The sequence below is a fragment of the Pelecanus crispus genome, chromosome 3 (assembly GCF_030463565.1).
Source record: "Pelecanus crispus isolate bPelCri1 chromosome 3, bPelCri1.pri, whole genome shotgun sequence".
NCBI classification, from domain to species: domain Eukaryota; kingdom Metazoa; phylum Chordata; class Aves; order Pelecaniformes; family Pelecanidae; genus Pelecanus; species Pelecanus crispus.
Window position 1 is genome coordinate 18373320 of NC_134645.1, and position 22741 is coordinate 18396060.

At 39.3% G+C, this 22741-nt stretch overlaps 1 protein-coding gene across 1 annotated transcript in view; it reads left to right on the plus strand.

The window, feature by feature from the left end:
• DISC1 (DISC1 scaffold protein) overlaps nt 1-22227 on the plus strand; it is a 190006-nt gene extending 167779 nt beyond the window's left edge. The window contains exons 11-13 of the mRNA XM_075707503.1: nt 4079-4123; nt 14085-14195; nt 22046-22227. Of these exons, the coding sequence (XP_075563618.1) occupies nt 4079-4123; nt 14085-14195; nt 22046-22201 (312 nt within the window). The 3' untranslated portion in view covers nt 22202-22227. The remainder of the gene's footprint in view (nt 1-4078; nt 4124-14084; nt 14196-22045) is intronic.
• The last annotated feature ends 514 nt before the right edge of the window (nt 22228-22741 follow it).

The following is a 22741-nucleotide window of genomic DNA, read 5'->3' on the forward strand; positions in this document are numbered from 1 at the left end:
CAGTTATGTTTCATCACAGCTTACTCGACTAGCCGCCTTCTACTTCAGTGCTGCCTGCAGCTTTGACCATTGAGGCAAAGTTATGCATCAGTGATGACTGCAACCCATTGCAACCATAAAAAACCCCAACATATAGACTGCATTCTGGTTCTGGAGTTAGGGTTGGTGAGCTTACTTTTATGCTTTATGTATATTCAGGAGCTGGGATGTTTTCCTTCTTGTGGGATATAGAAGTTTTACCCAAACAAGTAAACTTTAGGTAGTAAAGCTGGTAGGATCTCAGTAGGAGTGACAGGCAGTATCTAAACTTTTAAAGAAGAGCTATAGCGTAACATTCCCTAACATATCCTAGTAGTTCATCACAAGGCAGAATATAAAACCAAACAAAAAACCTGACATGTTACTTACAAATCATGCTAACTTCCAGGTTTTAAGATGTTGAAGTGCAAGAGAGAATGTCTTGATTTGTGAATGGACTTAGTTGAAAGACAAACCACTTCTCTAGCATTGAAGTGCTCTGTTATATGGTATTTTTTAATTTAAAAATAATTTAATGTTTGTGGCAAAAAATAAGAGTGGTGTGGCTTTTAGTCTCTAAATTTAGCCATTCATGTGACTTTCATGGAAAAACTTAGTGTTGCCTGTTTGTAGTGAACCTTTTCGTAGCCATTTATCAGCAAGTGGGGATACCTAACAGAAAAGCAAGTATTTGTCAAAATACTTGGTTTGATACTATTTAACAAGGCTGTGGTGTCCCTGTGAGAGGAGTAGCTTGATGTGGTTGCCATGTTTCTAGAACAACTATTCTCTTCAACTGTTGTCACCTCTGTTTTGCATTGGGGAATTTCTAGAGAGGGCTGTTGCTCACTGAAGCAAAAGGAAGGAGTGGTGTTCTTTGTATTTAGAGGTTACTGAATTACTTGCTTCAAAATGGTATAGCAAAGGATAATAATAATTGCATATGTGCATATATGCCTTGGAAGGTACATTTCATTTCCAGGTGATTGATTTACTTTATGGTGAAATGCTATAAATCAAGCTCTCCAGTTATTTATCATGTCGTATCTGGCTAAGTATTACTGTGGAGTAGATATTGGTTTTGCTGATGTATGCTATAAACACAGTTTTCTTGCATGCAACTATATCTTACTGTGTAGGTTTCATTAGAAAACGAAGAAACAAATAAGAAACACAACAATAATAAGAAAAGCAAAATAGACGAATGGAAAGAACCCTTCACTTAGATCCTCAGATAATGCTCTGCAGAGGGGCCGTTTTTAATTTTTAATTAAACATACTCACTAGATCACAAAATATGACATGTTCTGCTATAAAATATGTAAGGTATAAATTCTTTGAAAGTTCAGATATTGTACTGTTATGTGCGAGCACAGGTTTATTAAGTGTCAACAGTTATTTTATAGTCTTCATAATTGTGTTTTCTAAGACAGTACAGATTTTTTAACCCAGTTTGTTTATGTGGTAGACTGTGGCATCCTAAAATAATCCAGTAAATCAGGTTTCTTTTATAACACTGACTGTTAACCAGGGAAGACAGTCACATGCTTTGGCAGCTCAGCTTGTTGAAACATCACTACATATTTTTTGGTCAAAACTAAATAAAGTGAGGCCAGCAAAAATCATCCTGTGGAACACTCTGAGTTACTTAAAAATGAAGATGTACTCCTCTCAATTACAGATAATTCATTAGATTATAGTATTTTAAGAAAATGCTGAAGCAAAGTTATAGACAATATTACTAGTCTCAATCACGTCAAAATCAGCTTGTTGTCTAATGTATTTGAGAGATTCTTGAATTTTCATATAAGCATGTACTCTCCAGCTGGTAGCTGTCTTGATGAAATTAGGGTGCCCCATCACTGCAGTTCTAGTCTGTCTTTTCATGACTAATTGGGATTGATTTTCTCCCAGGTCTCTGAGGAATTAAAGATGGGTTCTAGTTTTCATCCCAGAAATGTTCCATACTTTTGAACTGACTGCAAATTATTTTGCCCAGGTGACATGTGAGTGAGGTGGAAGTCGCTATAATCATTATTACATAGTTAGATACATATGTGGGTGATTTCTAAAATATACAGTAACATTTCATTTCTCTTCAGACATTAACGCCTGCTTGTTCCACTCCTTATGATAACTTGCTTTATTTTTTGCTTGTTGATAATGTATGTGTAAGCAAAACCTTTTTATAACACCAGAAACATGGATGGTAACTAATAGAGAGATGTGTGTGTGCTGGGACCTCCCTAACACCAAGTATCTTGATGAACATGAGTATGTGTGCACCTGCAGGCTTGAGTTCCTGACCTATCCTTTTTTCTTCTTCTTCTGCTATCTGGCATGCTGTGCAGTGCTCCCTCTTAATCACTATGAAGGAAAGAAACACCTACTATATTTCAAGAAAATTGAGGTGATTAAAGTTACAAGGTAAAAACCAAAATTCAGTAGTGTTACCTTTTGTAAGTCAGCATTTTCAGTAGTTATCCCATCAGGATTCTTTGTAGATAATTTCTCACTTTTTCACCATAAAAGAAGCAGAGAGCAGGGGTTAGAGTAAGGGCTGCTGTCTTTTCCTCACCTTTGCATACTTCAGTTTTGCCATCTGGGAAGATGTTTCAGAGTCTTTTGTAGAGCACTGTGGTGTTGGGAAGCTGTTCTGTAGTGCAAAGCCTTCATTTGATTAACTTTTTTAAAGATATTGAATGTTCTAAGTGATATTAAGTAGACAATCCTGAAAAATAATAATTAATATTTAATGTGGTGCCTGCCATTAAAAAGAAGTCATCACAGGATATGACACAACATTTTTCAGAATTTAGCGATAGCAAGCACCAGGAAAGCCTCTGTCAGCAGGCTGTAACTTGTTACCATGCATTGAGATAGCCTGTGGTCCAGGAGGCAAATGCACAACTTGTAAAGGACAAAGCCTTTAGAAAGCTAAATAAACCGTGCTTTCATTTGAGTTTTAATTAAATGCTGTATTTGTAGAGCTTCAAAAATAATTTGGAAACTTTAAATTTGATCTTCCTTTTAAATGTCAGCATTAAGCATCAGTGAAAGTCAGCGTTTGAGTATTTTTTTGTATTAATCCAAGCTGGAAAGGATTTCTGTAACAACAGACAGCTGGCTTGTACACAATGACCAGATCATTGTTGTACAGTCACACACATTGTTGTGGAGTAAGATGCCCCTTAACTGTGTGTGATGCTGTTGTGTAGTATCTACTGGTAAAAATGCTAACTCTTTAGCTAAAGAGATCGTCGCATCTCAGTAAGCTTAATGCTTATGTGTATTTTGCAGCAAAAATATAATCAGAAAATTAATATTACAGGTAAAAGAAATCTAAGCAACCTCTTTTTAGATAGATTACTGAAAAAAGTACCCAGTAATAGTAATGATCTTATGGCAGAGTAATGATTTTGCACTTTATATGTATGTACATACCTGTGATACTAAGTATCTCTGTTTATTTAAAGATTATCAATACTGTTGTGTGTGATAAGTACTAATGATTTTCCAATAATGTTAACATCAAATGTCTTTGCTCTTCAGCCGATGAATGAAATGTTGGCTAATTTCTTATAGACTTTACAGATGAAACAAGTTTTGAAAGAGGAAGAGACTATAGTTAGCACATGTTACCAATACAAAATACCAGTGGGGTATCTTCTTTCTCCTGCCCAAAATCACTTACAGGGTTTGTGCCAAAAAAATTTCTGCAGTCTCTTGAATGGTTTATAGATCCGTAAGAGCTTGATAGAAAAGTTTGTTTCAATCTACAGTTCTTTAGTTTTAGAGGCAGTATTCCTTGTGGATTTTAACTGGGAAGCCAAAGGCAGGCTTTAATAAAATGTATTCAAATTCAGCTTTAAATATTGTGTGGCCGCCACTGCTCCATTATAAATGCAATTGAAATGTTTCATGTGTGTGAAGCAAAATGATGTAATTGTTCAGCTGATATAACTTTTTAATGTGCTATATGTTTTTTATAAGTTCCACTGAAATCTTACTGTTTATACAACATGTATCTACCATATACTTAATAATTTATCTCTAACAGGTTATGGGAGACATTTCATTTGGAGCAGAGGGTCATTTATCTGAGGTAAGTGTTTTCTAGGCAGGATAAAGTGGTGATATTGTACAGACTTTTCTGGGTCTCAATTAGAACTAATGATACTTGTTTTTATAGTGTTACCTTTGGGTAAAAATAGCTGAAGAGTATGCGAGCACTTAGAAAAGCAACACAGGCACAACTAGAGTGGGCCCATTCTTTCTTTTTTTCCATTGAAGATAACGGAAAAATTGCTGTGTATTTCAGGGAGTTTATAGTTAAATCCTATGCTAGCGCTTTTAATACATACTAACAACAGGATGAATATGTTGGGGAAAAGTAGGACCAATAATATTTAGCCAACCTCACTGTAGCACTGTAATGATGCTTAGGAATGGAACAAAATCATGATGCTTTACTTGTTTCCTTGTGTACTGCTAAAAATACCTTTGAATTTACTTTTGAAGTATAAAAGCATACTGCAGCAGAATACAGGGCAATAGGAATTTCATCTGAATAAAAATACTGGATGTTTGTCATTTTACACTATTTTCATAAATAAAAAGATGTCAGATCCTAGTCTATATATTTAGGAAAGTCTAGGATAATTGAGTAATGTGAGATGCATTTCCTATGAGAGTAAGTGATGAGAAAAATCTGCTTACATACAAAAATCTGTCTACATACAAACTAAGAATTTAGGTAATATATGTGTAAGGAGAGTTGTACTGGTTCTAAGACCTGTACTGATTCATTCTGGTCCATTTTTATGCTGGTATGCATTGGGTTGGAAATTACTTATTAAGGAAACTTAGTATCAAAGAATTGTGTCGAGCCAGCAAATTGATTACATGGGTAAGTAACCCCCAGTTCACCTTCCATAGTAGCATACATGCCACCTGTCAAGTACAAGTGAGAAGTGCTCAGCCAAGCAAATATTAAATAAATATTTTTTTAAAAAATTGCCGTTTAGGATAACTATTCAGATGAGGCATTTCTTTGGTTTCCCACCAATGAATCCAATGACTGTGGAGCAGCTGGAATGCTCCAGGAAAGGTAATCTAACTGTGAGACCAAACTCAGATTGTTGACCTTGTGTACAAGAAGACTGTGACATGAGAGCATGCCTAGGATGGACTGCTTTGGCTGTGTATGAGTTCAGCATAAATAAAAACAGCAAGCGTTGAGAGTGAAGGTGAACTTTGCAGAAAATGCAAATAGCCTCTCTTATCAGTGAACTTTGCTGTGATTTAAAGCAAAAGTGTGCAGGTGCTTGTGTCCACAGGTGACATGAAATAGGGGCGGTCCCACAGGATAAAGGTAGCAAAAAGCTCTACTGCCAGCAGGGCAAAATACTGAGGGCATGTTGTACTGATAGCTGCCAAGACAGCAGAATATTTGCTGAAAACTAAAAATTGCATATGGTCTGGACCAAGGCAAATGAGAGCACAACTGCAAGCTTGTGTCCAGCGGAGATCTGCACTGAAAGCTGTAGTACAGCCCAGTCCTTGACTGAAGAAGCTGGTCTTTTGCTTAACAGGAGATGTGCCCAGAGCATGTGAGTGTGATGTGTACGCTGGGTTTACAAATGAACCAGAGCTCACAGGCATAGAGGGCTGCCACTGTAGAAGTATTCACTAAGAGCTTAGTATCTGAGTCCTCACAAGCAGAGGAACTTTGCCCTTTTGAAGTTTTGAGGAAAAAAAAAATGCGTAAATAGAATAGAGAGCAATGATACAACTAAAGGAAATGGAAATTTGCTAGAAAGCCAGGCTCTACCACATTGCCACAGCTGGATTGATGTTGACTTGTAGACAGCTCTATAAAAGCTCTATGAAACTGTCAGCACCCTGTACCATGTCAAGGCTTTGCCTTGTTATGTTCCTTCTCCACTCTGGTTCCCTAATCCACTCTTGTCAGTGTCTCCGCTGCCTCCAGGAGAGCACCCTGTTAGTCACTCCTGGGAGTGAACAATACTAGGAACCACCTATAAATGATACCTAGCTATGCTGACTCCTAGCACAGCAGGGTGTGGACATGGGAAAACAGTTTGGAAGTTTGTTTCTTTTCCAAATCCTGGCCCACTGTGTATTTTTATTGGTAAGTCAGTAAATAGCCTCGTCCTCCCACAGCAGGAACTGGAATTGTCCCAGTTTTATTAAATGAGCCGGTGAAGTAGTCTGCACTGATTTTAGGAAGTCTGCACTCAAGGAAGATCTTCAGTCTACTAGAGATGAGAATGGGAAGACTGCTGTCACCCAGACTGCAGCAGGGTGCTGCAGGAAGGCAGCAGAAAGCTCTATTTCTGAGTAGATGCCTTTCCAAGGACACTCTTCCATAGCTGTAATGGAATACACAAGGGGAAGAATTGCCAACATCAGGCTGTAATTTTGATGAGTCATTTAACACTCCCATGTGTTGTTGTATCCCTGCGGAGGAGGGAAGGGGATCAGTGCAAGCAAAGGGAATGTGGGAAAAGCATGTGATGGTGGGGAGGAGGTAGGTCACAGTTGCAAAACAGCTGTCTGGAAAGCTTTATGCCTGAATTGTTGCATATGAGAAACTGAGGAGCATGTTGTAGTGCTGCAGTCTCCTAAATATACATAAACAGGCTGATGGAACAAGCTAGCAGTCTGTAAGTGGAAGGTGGTAAAAGCAAAAGTAACTGCGAAACAACCTTGATCCCTCTTCTGAGAAAAGGCAGATAACCACCTCCATGAAAGAAAAACTCACCTAAACAAAATCATGTAAGCAACAGGTGAGTTTCTGTGGGACCAACTGTAGGAGGAAGACTCAGCAGATAATCTTTGGTACCCTCCAGACAACATCATGTTTATAGTACAGCACCATCTTCTTTTGGTGCAGAAAAGAGCAAACACAGTAATAGACTACATATCTATGTCAGCAACTCTTCAGTGACCACAAAGAATTTTGAAAAGGAAAGGACAAAAATGTTCATAAGGGTGAGCCTGAAAGGGTACTGCACAGCGTAGGAGTGAACCAGCAAGACCACTGAACACACCAAGCTACTGTAAGCAAAAGACATGCCAAGTGGCAAGGGAATTCAGGGATAAGCTGTATGTAAGGGATAGGTGAAAGAAAGCATGTGTGTTTTCTAATAAGGAAGGTGAATGAGAAAATAATGAAATGAGAGCAGAAATATTTTTTTTCTTCCTTATTTTCTTTGCTTCGAGTCTTTCTAAAGATGATAAACTGTGTCCGTATATGTAGTGCTCTTAGTATTCACTACAAGGTAGCAAGACTAACACAGTAAAGGGTCCTAAGGCAAGTGAGATGTCCTTAGGTTAGGCTAGACTGATGAAATTTCTTCTGAGTGCATAGGAGCCAAGAAAATCTCCAAACCATTAAGAAGCTTCTTTGAAAACTCGTAGAGGAAGCTTGAAGTCCCAGGGGATCAGTAAAAGGCAGACTTGATATTTGCCTTTAAAAAGGAGGTAGGCCAGGAATTTATGTGCCAGTCAACATAATTTCAATTAGGATTAGAATTCCAAATGCTTTTGATAGGTTGAAAGAATAGTCTGAAATCAATAAGATGGGATATGTTAAAAGACAGGTGCAAATTACATTTGAGGAAGAAAAAATGTCGCATTCATGTACATAGATGGTAAATAGCAGCTAAGATGACAATACTGCAGAAGCAGAATCTAGGGTTATAGTGGACTACAAATAGAGTGGGATTCATTACCTTCATCCTGTTGCAAGAAAGGGCAAATGTCATTTGCAGCCTCATTAATGGGAATGTCAGTTGTAAGAGAAATAATTACTGTGTTTAGCTGAGAATGTCAAAGCCTCTAGAGGACTACAGCACTGGTGTGGGCACCTCACTCTGTAGAAGACAGGAACTCACTGAAGAAAAGGAAGGAAAAGAATGGGAAGAAAAGCTTTAAAAATCCTGGTCTGGTTGAAAGTCAAAGTCATCAATCTCATTAAAAATAATGATAAAGAGGACAATGGTTAGTTACCATTGTGTGCTATGTAAAGGTAAACTGAAATGTAACTGTCTTGGTTTGTAGCGAGGGAAGTTTGCGTTAGGAAAGCTTACTCACTGCATGGGCAGTTTAGCGCTGGAGCAGGCTCTGCCCTGCAACCAGAGCCACAAAATCCCTGTCAGTTGCTAAGAGCTGTGTAGACAGACACTAGCTGAGGACAGTCGCAGTGGGCTTGATCTCACTGCAAGTCACAGACCAGGCTTTGGTGGTCCCTGGTTGCTTCCTGGTCAGCCTTGCCATGGTGCTAGGATGGTGTTGGTCATGAGTAACACACATTATTTTCAGAGTAAGAGATTAGGTGTGTTCTCAGTGGCCACTTTCCCCTCCTCATCTACAACACCTGCCCAGGGCAATGCACACAGGACAGGAAATCTGGGATGCAGAGCAAGAACGAATGCTTCCTCCACCTGCACTTTGGACACTTTGTGGCCATGTAGCTCATTATCTGAGGGCACGTGCGCTTAGCCTGCATGTGACTGAAGCATCTGCTCAAGCAGGACAAACATATAGATGGTTGCCTTTTGTTTCTAGAAATTATTTAAGAGATGCCCTGGCCTGACTTTCTGGAGTTTCAAGTGCTCACAATTTCCATTGACTTCTGCAAGGGGTGAGGGTAAGCATGCAGCACTTCTACCAACAAGAAGTCACTGTTCTAAACCTTGTGCCATCAAGTGAAGTATCTGTCTGCAAGGGCAACTTTTTGTACTTGTTCTTTATGTTATTTTGAATTATTTTAACTGTTATAGGAGAGAGAGGATTTAGTACAGGTGAAATAAATTTGGCTTTGATGTTCTGCAAAAGGTCTTCTAAGGCTTTTATTTTACATGTCTTATTGGGGTTATGATACTGCCAGTCTGAAGTAAGGCAACTCCATTTTACAAAGTTCCTCTGTAGGAAGAATGAGTTTTAAGGCTATATCTGGGAATTCTGCTTCTCAGCATAACCACCAAAGACTCTAATAGAGACTCTAATCCCTAATAGAGTTAGATTAATCTAGCTACTAGAATACTGATTCTTCTATATAAAATTGCTGAAGTAGATCCAAGAGAGCATGGAAGGTGTTTGCACCAGAAAAGCTAATCAAACATTTTCCTTGAGTAATGCTGTCAAGGAGCTGTTGCTCATAGATGACTAAAATGACTTGTAAAAGAGTAAATTGAAATGCAGAAGACTAAAGTGGAAGCCATTCCCTCTCATCCTAATTCAGTGTGCTGATGCTCCAGCTGTGCATCACCTGGAACATTGTCTGTTCTTCCTGTTTCTCACATCAGAGACTCACATCTCTGAGAGAGAATGAGAATTCTACTTTGCATGAGAAGGCAGGAGAATTTCTTCAGTTACCACCTTAAGAAATAACAAATCACACCCACATTTGTGCTGTTTTCACCTGCTTAAGGATGGGGGGGGGGGGGGGAGGGGAATGCCAGCCAGCTACATCTGCTGTTGACAGAAAAATCCATAAAGCAATATTGCATCTCAGCTCTTTCCTGACTCCTGCAATCTCTCCTAGCTGCTTCCGAAAAGTGCTGTTAGTGCAAAAATAACCAAAGAAGTCTTAAGACTTACAGTAGCTTGTAGCATTGACACAACCTACAAGCTTGGATGAGTTGTATTTTATTAATATGATGAGCTGGAGGCAGAGTCCACTCTCCTCTCAGAGATGTTGTTGATCAGTGTAAAGTGCCACTTTCCAACCGGGAGCTGTTCTGAATAGTTTGTGTGTCACTGACAGCTGTTTCCCTGCCTACACAGACAAATGTCAAATAAAAATGTTACTAGTGACATTACTAGGCATGAAAGGCACTGAGAGTAATCTTTCCTACCTACTTCTCTGGGTTATCAAACTTTTTTCAAACGAGGTCCTGGGGGCAGAAACTGTGAAATTGGTTCAATACTTAGAATTATTCTTGTATATTTTTGAGAGAAGTATATTTCTTTCCATTTCATTTATAACTCTTCTTGATATTAAACTAAAGTTAAGAGTTCTCTGCATGACCACATCTTTCCAATCCAAAATAAGAAAGGCCATATATATATATTCTGTAAAATCATAATGTGTATGATGACCCTTCTGATTTTTCCTATGATGCCTGTGAGTAAGTTCCTGAGAGATGATGCTTGTCTAAACTATGGAGGAACTTCTCATTTCAACTAAAAAGGCAGCTGTGTCATGGAGGTGCAAAAATAGTTTAGTGTACCCTATTATTGCTGTATTAAAGAGGAATTAAGCTGCAAAATAACTATTAGGAATTTAAGGTTAATGGAATATAACCCCTACCTTATGGAGTTATTTGTTACACTGCAGTGCAACCATAGCCATACAGTTATGATTAAATGGGTTTCAAGTGTTTAAAGGCCTAAACAAGTTTGATCAGCTTTTTACTTCCATAGATTTTCCTGCCTTCCCATATTGTTGTAATAATTCTGCATCAAGCACATTGTCCTAGTACTCATTGTTCATCTATCTTAATTTCCAAAGTAAACAGGATTTTGATTACATTTTTAGACAATTCATTATGCACTCAAAATCATTCAGGAAGAATCCACTATATTTTTCCACATGAGACAGAATGGACATTTTGCTTTAAGTGAGAATCTAAGTATACAGTTGGCAAATGAATTAAAGCCAGTGAGTTAAAAACTATAGTGTCTTATTCCTAAGCATGTTTAGTGGGAGACTGCACCAACAAAGTTCTTGCCTGGAACTGCAGTGGGGCAGAAGCTGCTAGCCAAAGCTTAGAACCCACAAATACAGGTTTGTACTGATGCAAAGCACTGTGAGATGCTTTTGCTACAGAATGAGCATTCACCTGAAGTCCTAGGATCTTGGGGGCTTGTTTGCTGGGTTCCTTCCTTCATTCCTTCCTTCTGTCCTTCCTGAGACCTTTCTTTACCTGGCTGTGAAGTTTTAAATAAAACGGAAAAGAAAATGTCAAACAGGAGGTCAGGTTAGGTAGCACTACATGGATAAGTATAGTCATCTAGCTGCACTGCGACTGTGCATTTCAGGCTGTAGTTATATTTTATCTTGGGTTTTCAGGATCTGTGCACCTTAGAGCTAGGCTATGCTTGCAACTTGGAGCCTGTTTTGCTGACCAGGTATCTAAATGCTGTCTCCTGTTGCCAGCATCTTTCAACTCAGCTGAAGTTTATTAGGCGGGTAGGTCTAAAAGGCCTGTTTTGCCCTGCACATTCACTGACATGGTGAATAGGGAAAAAGTTACACTGTGGATCTTCACAGCAGGGCTAGGCAAATCCAGCCAATGTGCTTATCATTTAGATTAGCTGCTCCGTGAACTCCTTGTATTTGCATATATGAGACAGGCAATGTGAGGGCAGTTCTAAAGTGGAGGAAACTGATACAGCAACTGATGATAGTGCTAACTGGGTGACTGATTATCTGGATAAATGTTCCTGCCATCAACAGTACCCTGAAAAAGAAAGGGATACCCTGCTGTAATGCAAATCTTTATAATGCTTTTTATATTTAAATATACTTAACGGCACAGGTATTAAGGAGTGTACTGTAGCATGTACTTTTTTTATGTGCTGTCTGTATTAACTGATGATTTCAAATCGGGACTAGAAGTGTCATCCTTCTTGACAGCGTTGAATGTGATCCAGAATCTCATATAGCTCTTGATAAAAGCAGTGACTGGATCGGAATAGAGTATTCCATATCTTGATGTTATAAGTGAAAGAATCTGCTTTTTATGTGTCACTATAAGGTACCAGTTCTTCAGGATCTGTACCACACTAATTCATTTTGTCAAAGTACACACTCTGTAGAAAGAGTCTGGTTTGAAAATTTCACTTGCAGCTTTTGTCTGTCAGAGCAATACTTAGGAGTTTGTGCATTAATTAAAAGCTATTCTTCCTAAATTAACTGTTCAATGGTTGTATAGCACTGAGTGTTTTTTGTCTTTTTTTTTCTTGCTTTTGAGATGATGGTTATGTGAAGACCTGATTTTCTTATGTGTAATTAACTGTTAGAGAAAAATCAGTGTTCAGAGGTGGAGCTTTCTCTAGATGGTCATCATTGTAGATGTGCTTTTAGAGTACTAGGTTTTTGCAATTTACTGACTCTTCTAGCCTGAGACCCTAAGTTCTTTTAGACAACTGTCGTCTCTTCTTGCATGCGTGTCACACAATGATTCCCTAAAAGCTTTCTATTGATATAAATTGCCTGGGTTATCCCACTCCCTAACAGCATATGGAGTCATGCTGGTGTACCGAATAATGATTTAGCAGCTGGATGGAAGACTTGTTCCTCAAATTCTGTGCCTGGTCTTGAGAAAAGGACATTCCTAGTTGCCGTAGGGGAACATGTACCTTCTCCTCCCCTGTGCTCCTTTTAAAAACAATGGGTTGGTTTTACATCTATAAATTCTGTGCAGTTCTGCTGTAGATTCTGATGTTTGGTAATGACTCTGAAGATGGCTGCTCAGTTCTTGTGCACAGAGCCAGGGATTCGGCCAGCTGGTTCTCACATCATGCTTCTCTGTGTCTAAGCTGCGGGTGTTTGCAACATAACCTCTCTTAACCAGCTTGCTCGTACAGGATTCAAGCTGCAGCTGGTTGTGTACCCGTGCGATCTGCTGGATAGCCATGTCTGGCAGAAGACCTAGGAAAGCAGAAAGGTCAAAGCTCTGTGCTGTAACAGAGGATGTGCCAGCAAGCAGAGCTCTTCTGACATTTGACTCTGTGTATGCACTGTGTGATGCAAAGGGTAAGGATAGCACAGAACTAAGGTCTGGTAAATGTGTTTACCAAAGATCAGATTGTTTCACAATGGTCAGCATTCCAACAACTATTAGCATGATTTCTTTGGAAAGCCTTCGATTGAAGGCTTGATTTCTCTTAACCACTGATGGCTGGTATTATAGCAACAGATCAGTGCAAAGGACTCCAAGTACGTTTTCAAAGGAGAAAAACTTTTTGAAGATTGTATATGGCCACATGTGCAGCTGGCTTTATGGATGAGTGCATAGACTAAGTCTAGAAAAAATCCAGTTTTCTGGATTCCAGCTGATGAGTGACTCCATTTTTTTCAACATGGCTCCAGCAAAACTTCATCTTGGCACCATAATCTTTTCCTTACAGGTAACCCCTGTCATTCACTGTAGACAGCACTATGATACCTTGGGAGGGAGAGGAGAGGCTTGTCTCAGAGCTGCACAAATTGGTTGATTTTTTTTTCCCCCTTCCCCTCTTGTATTTGCTGCTTATTTGGGTCGTTTCTCAAAGAAGTACTGAACGCAAAATGTAAAAGATACAAATTACCCTTGTGCAGTGTATCTGAAAGCAGACAAACTTATGGGAAGGACTTTGCAACTGGTTTAAAATACTTGGTTTAAAACAGAAAAAGTGTTTGTATAAGTTCTAAGTAGAGAAGCATTACTTTTGAAAATTTAGTCTTATTTCATGATAACACAGTAAAAAAGTGTAGTTTCATCTTGTAATCTCTAAGACTTTGATGCATTTTCTGTGATCAGTTGAGCAAAGTCCCTCAGTATTCTAGCCAGAAAAAGTAAGTACATTTTGTGTTTATAAAAGGTACCAAAAGTGATGCTGCTTGAAATATTTAAATGGCCTAAAAGTGTAAATCATATTTACATGAACAACTTGAAATTTAGGAACCTAAATGGTGTAGTCAGCATGAGATTTCCCTCCCCTGCTGTGGTGAGGCAACAGGGAAGAAGGGAGCACACTTCAGTCTTCACACCCCTTTAATCCTCTGCTGAAAGTGAGCTTATGACTTCTTTCTGCTGGGAAATAGACTGAGACCACAAGCTCATTCCATTTCCTATAAATCACCAATTTATTATATAGTAACTTTTTGTCTCTCTAATGGGAATTTGCTTTCAGGGAATGTCTTAGCACTGCAAAGTATCATATCCCCTTACTAATATTTTATTTTCCCCTTAATTTGATGCAAATTTGATGTAGAAAAGTGCAGTCAGCAGCAAACATGCTTTCTTTTCTTTTTCAACTTCCTGTAGGAGTTCTTCATATTTTCTGCAGAGCTGGGAGAAAAATGTGAAGCAATAAGTGAGAAATTGGTGCATCTGGAAGATCAACTGCAGAATTCTGCCTGCAGAGTTGATGAAGGAGTTATTCATATCCTTTTTGATATAGCTATAGATATGTATCAATCCATGTAAGTATGTATGTGAAATGCTTGCCTTTCAGATTCACATGGAATACTAGTTCTTAATGTAGATTAAATACATTAAGAAGGGGAGAATTGATTGTCTTGCTGAAGTGGGTGTAGCAAGTTTTCCTACAGTGCATTTGCACTGTGGTCTGATCCAGCTTTAATTGATTGAAACAGAAGTTAGTTCTTTGTAAATTGAGATTAGGCACTGAAAAGTCTTTATTTTAGTGTTAAAATCCTCTTGTTTGTAATGCTGATATAAGTAAATACCTAGTGCACCAAAAGCTGCATGGATACAAGCATCCATGCAACTGCATTTCCCAACATGATTTAGCTAAATTAAATGTTACATCATTGACTCAGGCTGTGTATATTGTCACATGTAGTTGGGTTTTTTTTTTCTTTTAAAAAAAAATGGGCAGCAGATGCATCATGTGGCATCCTATGCAATTTAATCTGCCTCTAACACTCCAGTGCAAGTAACCAGATGAGATGATGTCTTATAAAGCACCCTTATCTCTTTCTGTGCTTCATCTGTCATTCAGTATCTGATTGAAGATTGCTTAACCTTTATGAGGCATTTGTTGGGCCTACACCTGTGGACATTTTTCAAAATTTAAGAGCACAGAGTATTGTTTAATTTCTAACTTTCTTAGAAAAACTTACCGTAAAAGAGATTTTGTTCTTCTGTGAAAAGGAAAAGAGAGTAAGAACCAGTGAGGCTAAGGAAGATGAGAGTACTTAGCTGGTTAGGTTTTAGTGGAGAAGAGGTGGCAGGCAACAGGATAATGAAGAAAGATTAATAAATGCAGGTCAGAGAGATTAGCAGAGGAGACCTTCAGACACCTGAAAGTGAGTTGAGGTGATGATGGTGCTAGGAAGTATTCAGTTCCTCCTAAACTGAGGCAAGCAGTCCTGCAGAAGAGAGTTTAGAGAAAGCATAATAAATGGAGTGCATGGAAATACCACTGTGTTTTAGGTAATGGGCATCTATTGCCAACTCGCTGTAAAATTCCTATTCTAGAAACTTGGTTTCTTTAAGGGTGTCAAAATGATAAACTCTGAGGAGTTTGGGGGGGGGAAAGTGCTGTAGGGGTTGCATCGGAGGGGAGAAATCCAGTCACTAATCTGTTACTACTTCAAATCTTTCTTTTCTAAGCATTTCAATGTACAGGAAGATTATTTTCTTGTATTTACCACAGGCTAGTTTGCAATATTTTTTAAATTATATTTACGGTGTGAGTGCTCAGTTGCAGTTGTGTTTCCCCGATGCTGTTTGTGAGCGTTCTTTTCAGAGCTATGTGGATGTGTGAGTGTAGAGCATCTAATTCCTGCCTCCCTTACATATATTTGCTCTCAAATGAGCTTTTCTCTTTGACCCTAATAAAAGAACACTGAGGATTGGAGTTACAGGTTCTTTGCAGTGGACTTAAGTTCATATTCAAACCAAACAGTCATATCTGATGACAGTTACATTTTACTAGGTAAGGAGAAACAAGCTGAAAAACTGCTTTTCTGATTCCTGAAGAAAATACATTACAAGTGTGTAAAATAGTAGTATTTGTGTTTTCTATGGAGCATGCATATTTCTTTGTAGCTTTGTAGCTGTTGAAACTGCAAGAGTTAGTTGAAAAAATACAATCTAATAATTGAAAGTTTGAGTTGTAGATTAGTCTCATTCTAAGCCATAGTTGTCTGATATAGATCTGATTTCCTCTATCAGCGAAATTCAGTGCACCTTATCTAAATACAGAAATCAGATATAATGCAGATATCACTGTGTGATATCCTGGTCCTAGCAAGACCATCAGTCACAAAATAAGAAACCATGTTTAAAACATAGGGACATACAGAGAAGCAGTTCAGCAATTCAGCTACCCCTCATTAACATTCAGTTGCTATTTCAGAGGTAGTCCAGATCAATGTGCATAAAATGTTACCATCTGGTGCATGTAATCGCTGTGCTATACTTCAAAAAGGAATGAGAAAAATAGCTACCACAGTGCTACAGACCTGTAGATTGGTTTTTTTTAAATAAAAACTGCTCAGTGCCTATAAAATAAACTTTGACTCATTGGTAATTTGCCTATATTGCACGAACTAGCACTGAGATTGGTGTCAATAATTAGCCTCAGTAGAAGAATTTATGGTTAATAGATGGATCTGCTGTTTGCACAGTAGTTTATTTGGTTCTAAATAAAACAATTTCTTATCCTAAATATCAGACAATTATGCAGTCTTCATTAAAAATCTTTAGAAGTCTGAGAGCAGGAGCTTAAAGATCTGGAACTGTAATGAAAGCAGGATAAATTTTTCAAAGTCTTGTTCACTGGCTATTTTCGCCCTTCCCCTCATCCCCCAAAAAACTGCCTTACACATGAATGTTACTAACTCTATTAGGTCAAAAATCTAACTGGGAGCTGCACAGATGTAAATTAGTCCTGTCGTCTGATTATTAAAAGACTTTTAAAGACTCCACTGAGAAAAATGAATTCCTGATGCTCTCGAGCCATTTGCCAATGTTTAGTGTGTGTCATAGCTTTGATTAATAATTAAGTTTGTATTAGAAGAAAAATCCCAGATGTCATTGTTTTTCATTCTACGTTTTGATGGCATAGCATGTTTAAATCAACCACACTGCTCGTCGTAATTGCCAGCACAACCTGAACAAAGGAGAAAGCCAGTGATATTTCTTGGTCTTGAGTATAGGCACAGACCCACTTGGGATAGTCATTTATTACTGAAACCTTTCACAGCAACTATTAAACTGTACTTTTGCATAAAAAGCATCAAACAAGCTGGGGCAGGGGGGAGGGGGAGAGCTCCTCTGTAGCACTATGACATATTTTCTAAATTTTATGTAGTGTATAACCAAATAAACCCACAAAACATTCAATTATAGTTAATCATTGGCATGTGTATGAAAACAGTCCACATCATTAATTGGAAAAACCAAAGGATGAGAGGTGACTCATTCTGGTGTCTGCAGATCTGATGAGAGGTGTTACTTTCCTGTCAGTAAAGGCCTGGAATTCCCAGTAAAATTAGATGGAGCCTATATTGCAATTTCACAGTCATTTTTGTTCTTAATTAGCAGTTACATTTTGATAGACAATTTGAATGCATGTAATAGTTCCTCCTGGTGGAAATACTTTTGTTGGAAGAAAACGTGGCTGAACTATTATTATAAAAGCAATCTCCATTCCTCGCCCTAAAATGGGCATTTTTAAACACTTATTTTGAAAACAGAATTTTGTGCCTAAATGTTCATTAGGCATTGCAGGTCGCTTTGCTAACCCTTCACCTTTATCATGCGGTAGGCTCTCGTACAAGTCTTGCTTTACACCAGCATAGGTTTTCAACAGAATCAGGAGTGTAGAATTTAGCCCCGACTGTATCTCACTGAGGAATCTTACCCTGGGTGAACCTATAAGAAATTCTGGGATCCCACAAGAGTGAGAGGTGGCAATGGTGCCCTCTTTTAATTTATTTTGGATGACAGGAGGGTGAGCCCTTCCCAGAGGCCTCATATAGGAGCAGTAGGGACTTGCTCGGTGTCTTTCCCTCACTCCCAAGAGTGCACAGCTAAAAGGCTAAAACCCAGCTCATTCCAAATAAACATGGAATTGTCTTGCTGGTCCTTTGGCACATAGCACACACAATCACAGAATCATTTAGTCGGACGTGACCTCTTGAGATCATCTGGTCCAACCCCCTGCTGAAGCACGGTCACCTAGAGCAGGTTGCCCAGGATCATGTCCAGTCAGGTTTTGAATGTCTCCAAGGATGGAGACTCCACAGCCTCTCCATGTGACATGTTCCAGTGTTTGACCACCCTCACAGTAAAAAAAAGCTTTCTTGTATTCAGATGCAATTTCCTATTTTGGAATTTTTGCCTGTTGTTTCTTGTTTTGTCAGTGGACACTAGTGAGAAGAGTCTGGCTCCCGCTTCTCCATTCCCACCCTTCAGCTATTTATACACATTGGTAAGATCCCCCTGAGCCTTCTCTTCTCCAGGTTGAACAGTCCAAGCTCTCTCAGCATCTCCTCATATGACGGATGCTCCAGTCCATTAAACCAGCCCTGTGCTGGACTCACTCCAGTAAGTCCGTATCTTTCTTGTGTTGTGGAGCCCAGAACTGGACCCTTCACTCCAGATGGGACCTCACCAGTGCTGAGTAGAGCGGCAGGATCAGCTCCCTCCACCTGCTGGCAATGCTTTTCTTAATCCAGTCCAGGAGCCTGTTGGCCACCTTTGCCACAAGACACATTGCAGGCTCATGTTCAGCTTGCTTTCCACCATACCTGGCTCATGTTCAGCTTGCTTTCCACCATGATCTCAGGGTCCTTTTCTGCAAAGTACTTTCCAGCTGGCTGGCCCCCATGTGTGCTGGTGCCTGGGGTTAGGAGAGACATGCAGGTAGTGGGGCATATAGCTGAGCTTCTGTCTCCAGCCACTGTACAGTTCAGCTGTTAGAAACAAGCAGAATAGTTAACCAGGTAAAAAAAAACACCCAAAACCCTCTTTCTGATGATTTGTGTTCTTCAAGACTTAATTTCCTCTTCAGATGTCCCAAATTGCTGCTATTCTCTAAAATCCAATAGGCCCTTACCTCAGCTCTGTGGTAGTCCTTGACTGTACTTCCAAAGCTGCTTGTCTTACAATACACTCTTAGTTTCTAACCTTTCCTTACAGAAAGGCAACTGGTTTGTAATATCTGCCTTTTGTCTCTTTTCCCTAAACATCTGTGCTGAGAGAACAGAAGAGACATTGATGAGCCCATTATTTTCCAAAAATTAAGTAAGTCTACGGTAATTAGATCTGCTTTTTATCTCCTTGTAAATCATGGACTCTGTCATGATGTTCACGTTTTTTAAAGAGAGGAAGTCAAATAGGTGAAAAGTTTCAACCAAGAGCTGCCGCATTGTTGCAGAATATGGATTGTGTTTCTGTGAAGCTGTTCCCAAGTACTTTAATTTACTGCTTATGAGACATTGGAGAGATTTTGCCAGTTTTTCACAGGAAGACAGCAGGACCAGAAAATGTTCCTACTTGAAACTTGTTTTGGCTCCTGCCTTTGATAATGGCTCAATATTTGCAGCACTGGATAGAGAATTTAAGCATGAAGGACACATTTGCATGTGAACCCATGCAAAACTAAATTTTTTGCATTTTTAAAATTGGTGACGCTATTTATCCAGACATAACCTCTGTATGTGGATAGAAATTCTGTGCTCAGCCATACACCATATATTTTGCCTGGCCATAAAGGCTCATTTGACTGTTGCTGGTCTACAGCTGGTTGTGGTATTATTTATGAGGTTATTGAAACTTGCTGTAGTGACACTGTGCGGTCATCTTTCTTGTTGCTCCATCTTTCTGTTGGTTAAGAGTTTCTTTCCCTGTCTTCTTCATTTTCCTTGTCCTTCAAGATTTCTCATCTGCTGGCAGTGAAACGTTTCAATTTTGCTTTTTCTCTCTACCTGAAAAGAATTTTGTAATCCCTTGGGATATTACAAATAACAGCATGTATTCAGAGACTGCACATCAGAAGTAATTAAATTTCAGAGGCTTCATGGTGTTCATAAACTGAAGAATTTCTCTTTTACCAGTTAGGTTTTCAGCAGAGCCTTGTGATTAAATTGCAGAGGGGTGGACAGTCCAGGACCGCTTATAAGAGGATAATAATGTTTCTTACTTCAGAGAAGATGCAAAGCATAATTAATTTGTCCTTGTACAGTGCTTTGAGATCGTAGGATAGGAGAAGTTTTGTGTGTACTGCTATTACTTGTAATCAGAGACAGAATCCCTTTAGATTAATAGAGCTGTCCAGAAATAAGCAATATGCATGAATACTCCTGGTGAACGTATTAAGAGTAAAACATCATAGTAAATGTATGTAAATAAACAAAGATGAAATTTTGAGGAACTGATAACAGAATCAAAAGCAGCCAAAACGGGTTCAATCCCTGCTCACTGCAGGGGGGTTGGGCTAGATGATCTCTCAAGGTCCCTTCCAACCCAAAAGCATTCTATGATTCTATGAAAGGCTTTTCAAAGGCATAACTGTGACTGCCTGCAATAGTGGTGATTTTTATAGCTTTCCCATGGTCCTCTCTAGTTGCAGTTTTTCAAAAGTAGCAGCTCACTTTTTGCAGCCACATAACCTGAGGGTGTCTTTTTTTTCTTGACATTGCATTGACATCAGGGTCAAGTAAAACAACATTTCATAATGGATGAGCTCTGTAAAGGATAAAGCCTGTCCTTGTGCGTTATGCTTCCTGTGCGTTGTATTTTTGAAATTGAGTTGTTTCAGTGTCAGCCTGTTTCATTTCCCTTGAAGTGAGTTTCTGGCTCTCACAGAGATCATTTGATGACTTACTACTAGAAATGAACTTATTTCTCTCTCCCTTGACCCACTTGGGTTAGCTTTTTGGGATCCTTGCCCTTCAGCCATACCTGTACAGGAGGCCTTAGTGTGGATGGGGTGGGCCCTAGGGCTTGTTCACATAGACTTGGTTGTTGGTTGAGAGCTTCACCAGGCTCTTTCTTGTCCTGTGCTTGCTTTGCCCTCCCTGTAATGTAAGGTATGGAAGAAGAAGACAAGATTGGTTGTCTCATTGAGCTACACCCAGTCCTTGCACTTGATTCAACAACAGATAGTCTCACTGACATAAGGTTATCAGCAGAAAGGCTGATGTATTAATAGTACAAACTGTGCTTATTCCCAGGAGAGACTAGTCATCAGAACAAAAAGCCCAGCCACTTAAAAACTTGTGCATGTCTTAGCAGTTGCTACTATCTCCATGCATGTCCTACCTTCATCTGCCAGTCTGTTCGCTGCTGCACCCCTCGCGTTCTTGTTGCCACCACCTGCCACCTTCCCTCTGTTGTTGTGGAGCTGGGGAAAGAGGAAAGTGGAAGGTCTCTTAAGAGGCCGAGCTATTAGCCATCATTTTCTTCCCGAGTGCCTTACAGGAAACCTGAACTAGACAATGGCAAATAAAATGTGGAAAACTCCTTTCTTAACCAAATGAAGTATTTTTACTGAATTATCAGAATGTTTTCAGGTGGCCTTTTTCCTTTTAATGTACAACAGCGTGACCTCGCTGCTGCTAATCTCTTTGCTTTTCAACTTGTTCAAAGCATTCACTGTGGAGCCTCGTATAGCTTTATATTTGTGTTGTCTGCCCTACAATTATACTGATAATTCAGCTAAGATTAAAGCCTTCTGGAGGTAAGTTGAGCAGAAATACTTTCTCTGCTATAAGCTAATTTTGCTACTTACCTAGATTCCCACCCCTCCTTGCATAGCACACACTGCTGAGCTCGCTGATGCTACACAAGCTGTGGCCACTTGGCTTATGCCTCAGGCTGCTCCCACTGCCCTGTTGCCTTCACCAGGGGTCTGATCCACCCACGTCTGTGTCTCTGGCTTAAAAATCCACCCTCCATCCAGCGGGGAACTTGCAGCTAGTGCTGCTGCCTCCATGATACAATTTCTTCATCTCCTTCCTTCCTTCCTTCCTTCCCATGAGAACAGTATCCAAGCAGTATCCCCCATCCCCTCCCTTTTTTAAAGTGCTAAATAATGCTACTTGAGAACTTCAGTTTGCCTGGATTTTTTTTTTTGAAAGCAAGTGTGAGAAATGTATTAATATTTAATCCAAACAATTTGGAAGAACTTGAAGCTACAATTAGATAGCCATGGCCATCTGTTGCGAGCAGCAGAACAAGAATTTGTTTAATAACTTGGAAAGAGAAAAGGGACTGCCAATCACCTATAGATTTATTCCTTAATAAAGCTTGCACAGTCTCTGCAGAGGGAGATCCAGGTGGTGAAGGAGACACTCCAGACCGTGCTGGTGCAACTTCAGCCAGCCAGGGAGGCAGGAGAAGAAAAGGCTGGAGACTTCCTCTGTGACAGCTGGTGTCCAGGAAAACAAGACTTGAAGGAATAATGAGCAGAAAGAGCTGGTAGGATGACATTAATTCACAAAGGGCGGCTTTTAGTAACTGAATATGTTTTACCAAGCCTCAGGGATCTCTTCTGTCCCTGCATAACTAATAACTAAATCAATTATGGAGAAACAGAGCCTGGAGGTCTATCATCAGAAGTCATCTACACAGCCTCACATGTTTTGGCACAGATTGGGAAACAGCTTTCAGAGCAGAGCATCCCCTGTAAATGTGTAGATTACAAATTGATACATTTCAAGTGAGTCTGCAAAGCTGCCTTTAATGTCAGTGAAATGTTCTCCTTGAAGACTCGTAAACGGTATCTGTCTTCCTTACTCATGGAATTTTTTTTCCCCTGATATAAAAATGTAGCATTAAAGCTGGAACATCTAGTATTTCTTGAAAAATAGCTGTAAGAATAGTAAGAACTTTTTTTTTCCTTTGGCTTTAACAGCTTTCTTATGCTGAATGTATTTTTACATTCCTGCCAATAATTAAATAAATAGGATGAAATTCAAGCTAACCAAGTTCTTTCAACTGAA